The sequence below is a fragment of the Corvus brachyrhynchos genome, unplaced genomic scaffold (assembly GCF_000691975.1).
Source record: "Corvus brachyrhynchos isolate BGI_N302 unplaced genomic scaffold, ASM69197v1 scaffold17, whole genome shotgun sequence".
NCBI lineage: Eukaryota > Metazoa > Chordata > Aves > Passeriformes > Corvidae > Corvus > Corvus brachyrhynchos.
Window position 1 is genome coordinate 11553913 of NW_008240046.1, and position 7351 is coordinate 11561263.

The following is a 7351-nucleotide window of genomic DNA, read 5'->3' on the forward strand; positions in this document are numbered from 1 at the left end:
TTGGGAAGACTAGTCATTTGTCCACAAAAGCAGTAATCCTAGAGAAGTTTGATATGGCGCTAAAGAGAGGTTGGAATAGGAATATTATGTTCAACCATATATCCATCATGACAGTGGAGATTTTAGGCTTGCGTGATAGTCAGATTTAGTATCAGGGACTATTTAGGTTCTGTAGAGAATTCTTCCCTATTAATGACAATTTTTTGTTAAAAATTATTATACACCTCAATTTTAGTTTTGTTTACTTACATAGTTCCTTTTCTAGAGCTAATTTCTGGTAAAATTGTTTGTGTTTTGAGGAGGGGTTTTGTTTTGTTTTATTTTTAGTAAGATTTCTACCCAAAAGTTAATTCTAGTTGACTTTTAATAGCTATTTAAATAGTTTAGTACTTAATTGTACTAGTGTAATGGAAATTACAATTCTCCTGCTCTTTCCAGTGGACACACTGGTAATAAGGTATAGAAGTACTTTGCCAGATAAGCTTCGTATATTTGAAAGGAGTAAAAAGGTTCCACAAAAACTCTTCCAGCAAATCAGAGTGCAGTCCCTAGCATACACAATCTTAACTAGTTGGTTAAAAACTAATATTATAAAATGTAAGCCAGGTTCTTTTAAACTGTGAATCTTTTGTGGTAATGGCAGGAACTTTGCATCTTTTTACTTACATGTGTAAAGCATAATCATTTCACTGGGTAGCTCCAGCTTTACAGTGACAAGTCAAGCCCTGAAGAAGCTGAGTATTTGTCAGGTCAAAATAAAATGTTGCAATACATAATACTACAGCAGTAGCAGAGTTTGTTTGAGGCTTTCTTTTTTTTTTTTCTTCTTCCATAGGAGCCATTTTTATCATTGAGAGTTTGGATTATGAAAGTTCTCATGAGTACTACTTGACAGTGGAAGCCACAGATGGAGGCACACCTTCATTAAGTGATGTTGTAACAGTGAATATTAATGTCACAGATATCAATGACAATTCTCCAGTGTTTAGCCAAGACACTTACACTGCAGTAATCAGTGAAGATGCTATGCTTGAACAATCAGTTATTACAGTACGTATTGGTTTTTTACTTTGAAATACTCTGTCATCAAGATCATGCTTTCAGTCTTGAAGGAATAAGTATGGATTTGAAGGTGAACATCAATGAATAGATTTTTGCCACTGAGTGAATTGAAAATTTACTTTGAAAAAGTTTCAGAAGTAGGGACTTCAGATACTGTGGGAAAGTAGATAATATTTTGTGATATATTTATAAGTCCGTGAGACCATGACTTAACTTTCAGAAGAAATTCAGGAAATTAAGTGATGTTGGTATGTTCTATTGAGATGGCATTTCTCCTGTGAACTATGAAATTTGTTAGACTGAAAGAGCTCATCTTCAGGATGAGTTTATCTGAAAGATGTTAGAGTCTATTTCAACCTGTTTTAAATGAGACTGTAATGCCCCTTAGGTTATGGCAGATGATGCTGATGGACCTTCCAACAACCGCATTCACTACACAATTACAGATGGCAATCAAGGAAATCCTTTTACAATTGACCCTACCAGGGGTGAAATAAAAGTGACTAAGCTTCTAGACAGAGAAAAGGTGAGTTTTTCATGCTTTTTGGGCAGCTGGGATTAATTTACCTATGCATAATTGATGACCACCATTTTCTTATTCTATTTGTAAATTACCATTACATGTTCCAAAATTAATATAGCTGTAATAAAGTGAAAGCATCTATTTATATCAGTAGTTTTGGAGGACCGGGAGGAAGAGAAAGTATTAAATATATGAAGGAAAGCTTTACTGGGGGTTGTGCTAAAATATTTCTTCCATAAAACAAAATCTGGGTTTGTTACTTTTTTCCTCTTCAGTAAATGTTTTAATTATTTTTATTATTTTCTTAGATTTCAGGATATACCTTGACAGTTCAAGCTTCAGATAATGGAAACCCACCTAAGTTTAACACAACTACAGTTAACATTGATGTTTCTGATGTAAATGATAATCCTCCAGTGTTCTCAAAAGGAAACTATAGTGTTATTATCCAGGTAAATACAACTAGTGAAGTAGTTAAATCAATAACGTTATTGGATTGTGAATTTGTGACTTGAATTTTTCTGTATTTTTAATTATTTAATGTCACCAGTGAGACTACTTATCAAATAAGTGCTAAGGGTTATAAAATTCCTGTTTGCAGGTTATTTAGAAACTTACGTTGCAAGTTCTCAGAATCACAGAACAGGTGAGGTTGGAAGGGACCATAGTGGGTCATCTGGCCCAATCTCCCTGCTAAAACAGGGTCATCCCAGAGCACATGGCACAGGATTAAGTCCAGACAGTTCTTGAATATCTACAGTGAGGGAGAATGCATAACTTCTCAGGTTCTTTTTCAGATTCCTTGTGTGTACATGTATATATATTACACATTCCATTTATGCATAAAACATTCTTAGAATCATACAGGGATGTTAAAATACATAATTATTTTGCTATTTCATTTTAGTCTTAAGAGTTACTGCTTAGAAAAAGATCCTTTAGGTACCTGTTACTGTGAAGCTAGTGTTCTGCACCATGGCACATAGGTTAAGACTTAATTCCCATTGGCCTCCTCTGGGATCTGAAGCAGTTAGAACAAGAGTAGAATTTCATGTGGCTGCATATCAATCCTTTGACTAGTTTTACACCTTAGCAGTAGGCCACATTCTCAAGTGTCTGGCATGTACTTGCCTGATTCAGAAAACTGCTAAAGCAAAGACAGCGGGGGCAGCATCTATACTTCTTGTCTTCCTGAATCCAAGTGAAAATATAAGGAAGGCAACAAAGGAATTGCACTCAGACCTTTGTAGACTAGTAATGTAAATGAGCTCAATCCCTTGTGTCCTTTTGCTGTTTCCTGGCCTGATACAGTAGACCAGTGAGGATCAGACAATGTTACCTGGTGCACTGTGCCATCCTAACATACCACTTGTATTTGAGATGGTGGGCGTCATTTGTAAAGGCAGGTTTCCGAAACAGGGCAAAGTGAATATATACAATATACACACAGTATGCAAATAAGATGTCCTGGATCTTGCTTTAAAAAAACCAACCAAACAAACAAAAATAAAAGAAAAAACCGAAACAACGGATTCATGTCTGTGTGCTATCTTCTTTTCCCCAATTACAGTCTTTCTTGAAATGAATGTTCATTAATATATCTCTTAAACTGCAGACTGTGTAGCCAATGTCTGTACTATTTCCCTTACTCAATTAAAAAAGAAGACCTCTGCTTTTATAATTCATTCATATGAGCCTGTCCTAGTGGAAGGTAGCAGAGAAAAAGCTGGAGGAGTTGCCCAAGAATGCTGGTGTGTATTTCCTCCTGTACTGGAGATGGATATATTTGGACACAGTAAAAAATGTGCTTAGTTCTTAGGAAAGTCAAATTAATTTAGATGTTCAACTACAAATATTTGTATTTTAAAGTGATGGTCTTTGTTTTGCTGAAAGGGAAAAAGCTTCAGCTGCAATATCTGATAATTAAATTTGACTTTGTCAGAAACAGAGTATTGTTGTTATTATTAGGGGTTTTTGCAACTGTGAAAGGATGGTATTTTGTTATCGTTGTACTTCAAAATAATGTTCCTACTTTCCTTGCTTTTGAAATAAGTATGTATCTGGCCGATACAGTAGAGCACATGTATTCTGGGAGAGGTGTTACAAGTGTCAGATAAGGCAGTATGTGTGTGTAAGATACATGATAAGCCAAAGTATGTGAAGTGTCTATGAAACCTTAGGCATCCACATGATGCAAACTTGAAGGGATTTTATGATGCAAATTTTAAAACCTGGATTTCATATTTTAACTGGATGGTGGTTGTAGCAGCCACAGCTGTAGCCAGAACACTAATTAGGGGCACAAGGAGTCAGAGGGAGGAGCGTATTTTTCTAGTCCTCCCAACAAAGGCATTAGATTATTCTTAACAGGTGTTTTCACTAAATTTCAAATCTTTGATGACTTGGTAATTAGGCTACAATAATATTAATTCAGACCAGAAGTGGAAAATGTAAAGTGTCAAGGTTGAACTACCTTCAAAAATAAAATCGAGGTTTAAACAACTGCCTTTCTCCTTTTACTGTTTTTGAGTCTTATTCTCAGAGGGTAATAGTTTTCCTGAAGCAATATTGTCATTCTTATTTCTTTTGTACTGATTAACTGGTTTGACAGCAATTTGTTGGGGTTTCTGTTGAGAGGAAGAAATCAGCATCAGACCACATCCTCAATTATAACAAAACCAACGTGTACTATGTATCTACAGGAAAATAAGCCTATTGGAATTAGTGTGCTGCAGCTAGTGGTGACAGACAAGGATTCTTCTCACAACGGCCCTCCTTTTCTCTTCACCATCCTGAGTGGAAACGAAGAGAGCACTTTTCAGATTACCCAGCAGGGAGTTCTGACCACAAGTGCTGCACTGAATCGCAAAGTGAGAGATCACTATTTGCTTCATGTTAAGGTAGGATATGATTCCTCTAACTGTTTTACATTGTAAGTATTTAATTAGCTTTTTCACTCATATTCACTCCACCACTTGCCTTTCCGTTAGGAGATCCTGACATGCCAACTAGTCACTTGAGGCATGTCCCATGAGGTGACATCTTCCTAGACAAAGTCTGTTGGTTTAAATACTAATCTACACAGATGCAATGGAAAGTTCAATTAAAATCACAGTAGAAGTAATGTGTAAGTGAAATGTTAACTGGATGAGTAGTCTTGATAAGCCCTTTGCCTTCTGGTTGGAGTGTTGAAAAAGCCAGCAGGGACAGGTCCCTTGAGCCACTCACTATTGACTGCAGAATTCCTCTTGCCACTATTGTTTTGACCCTGGCTGTGTGCTGGACTAAACGCACATGATGAAAGCAGGGATATTGCACAACATAGCAGTAATGAAAAATTTTTCTGTAGTGCCACATTCTTTTTTCAATTGCAATTGAAAACATCTTTTTTTAAGTTTGGACCTTTTCTTCATAGTATTTTCAGTAGATCTTTTTTCATAGCATTGAAACTTGCAGTGCAGTAGTTTGAGATCTCAGGATCCTGCAGTGGAAAACACAGCAAAAAACTCAAAAAATGACCCTGAAGTGCTACAATATATGCTACATTTGCCATTGTTGTGCAGAAAGACCAGACCATGTCCAAGGTTAGATTAACCTGGCTAAGTTCTCTCAAATACTTTTTGTAACCTAGTGTGAGAAAAGTTCAAACTAATTGTTCCAATCTTATCTAGTCTTTTTAAATTCAGTTATAAATTAAGCAGCTGGGAACAGAGGACTTAAAATTGGTAGGCTAAAAGTAGATGGCCTTAATTCTTAAATTTCATTTCCTGATTCAGGTTTTAAGAAAAATTCTTACCTTCATTTTCACAGGAGGAATTTCTTTAGATCACCAAATTATTCTTGGGCATACTATTGCAGATAATTTATGAGTAAACATGCACTTGCAGAATTTTAGAACAATACTGTTTATAACAGTGTATGCTGAATTCTGTCAATATTGGGATAATTGTGACATATTTACACAAAGTCTGTTTTCTTTGGGAAAAGAAGAAAAAATTCCCACAGATACTGTAATTTGCTGTTTGAGTCACTAAAATGCTAGTAACCAGGAACCATCAGTATAAGGACGGATATAGTTTCATTTAAATGTAGTTTAGTTTAGGGTTTAAGAATTTGTATGAAAAACGTATATCATTCCTCAGCCATTTTTTTCCTCAATAGTGATATGCCAATTCCCCCAAAGTCACTTTTTTGTTTATCAATGTTTTTCCTGTATGTGGAATCAGTGTAGTACAAGATTGATATGTTTTATTTTAAATCTTCTCTAAGTAGTAACTAATTTCTATTTAATTTGCTTTCAAAATGTATTCCTATAAATGCACATATAGGCAGTTATGTTTGTTCCATATAGACTGTTACGCTGTCTTTGTCACATTTCATGATTTAGCTGCACCTTTGGGCCTTCCTAATGTGCCTGGCTTTTCTTAAGTGTGAGATGCCTGTCTAACATCTTCCTCTGGGTGGAATCTTGCAGTTCTTTCATTTCTAAACCACTTCTTGGTCTCTAGGCTGCTTGTAAACAGCCTGTCAGTACTTCAGCTATCTTGTCTTCAGCACAGCAGCTGAAAAGTGCCTTTTTATTAGGGAATGAACATGGGCTATTTTAATGGCATCCAGTAGCTAAACAAGTATCTTAAAACAAATGTACTCATTTAGAACAAAGACTTCTCAGAGATTGTAAATCATTAAAGCAGACTGTACTAATGTGCATAATTTGTGTGCTGTACTACCCAGTCTCAGTATTTTGGACCTGTCTAGTCTGTTGATTTCCAAGTTTCCCAACTGATTCTGGAAATACATCACTGTAATTGCCATTTGTCATTTTACACTTTGCTAGCTTTTTTTCAATGGACGTGCTGCTATTATTCGCTATTATGTTACGATACATGGGTATGAAGGCATCCAAGACTAAAACTAGCATTGTCCTATCACAAGACTCCAGTTCCAATGATACACACAAAACTATAGGCATGGCTGTTGAGGAAAAATATTCTTCCTCTGTTCGTTTAAAATAATATTTTTTAACATCAGTAGGAAGGCATTTTCTCAAGTTTGCATTGTGTTCATTTTCTGCATTTTGATCTTGCAAATCACAAGTTAATGTGATTTAATGGCTGTGTCTGATCTCTTGATACCTGTTTTCAGTTTTTAACTGACCTTCACTGCTGTGCTTTTCAGTATTGACAGCTTTCACCTTAGTTGCTTTCTGAATGGATTGCTGAGGTAGTTGTGTGTAGCGGGTTCGGTTTGTAACCAGGCAGAAACACCAATTTAGTGTAGTGGTTTGGTCCAAAATACTCATTACTGTTTACCTTCTGTGAGATAAGAATTAGGAGAAACACAAAGCAGGCACCAAACTTGAAAAAATATAAAGAAGTTTATTAACAGACCTAAAAGAAGAAAAAAACTCATACCACCCCTTCAGAACTCTTCTCCTCCCCCCACCTTCTCACCTTTCTCCCTTCTCCCACTGACAGTGTAAAAAGACAACCCTTGAGATTTCTGTTTCCCCACTGCCATAATAACCTTGGGAAGAGGAGTCTCTCTTGCCCATGCTATGAAAACGTTATCACAATGAGACAGCCCCCCGGGCTGGTTCTCTGCTCGCATGTGAGTCCCTTCCCACGACTTGCAGCTTTTCCTGCAACTGCTTTTGAGGGTCCACTCTTGAATTACTGGGGTACAATTTTAAGGTTGAGCCATTCAGAAATAAAAGTTCTCTTCACCCATCTCTGGGAGCATTTCATCTCTAAGAACAGAGGCCCT

At 36.4% G+C, this 7351-nt stretch overlaps 1 protein-coding gene across 6 annotated transcripts in view; it reads left to right on the forward strand.

Moving 5' to 3' along the window:
- FAT1 (FAT atypical cadherin 1) overlaps window positions 1–7351 on the forward strand; it is a 107912-nt gene that overhangs the window by 85195 nt on the left and 15366 nt on the right. For all 6 annotated transcript variants that reach the window (XR_001865260.1, XM_017744347.1, XM_017744350.1 and 3 more), the window contains exons 15-18: window positions 836–1050; window positions 1451–1588; window positions 1894–2037; window positions 4288–4485. Coding sequence is in view for 5 of the 6 variants with exons in the window: in XM_017744347.1 (XP_017599836.1) it covers window positions 836–1050; window positions 1451–1588; window positions 1894–2037; window positions 4288–4485 (695 nt within the window). In the remaining variant the exon portion in view is untranslated. The remainder of the gene's footprint in view (window positions 1–835; window positions 1051–1450; window positions 1589–1893; window positions 2038–4287; window positions 4486–7351) is intronic.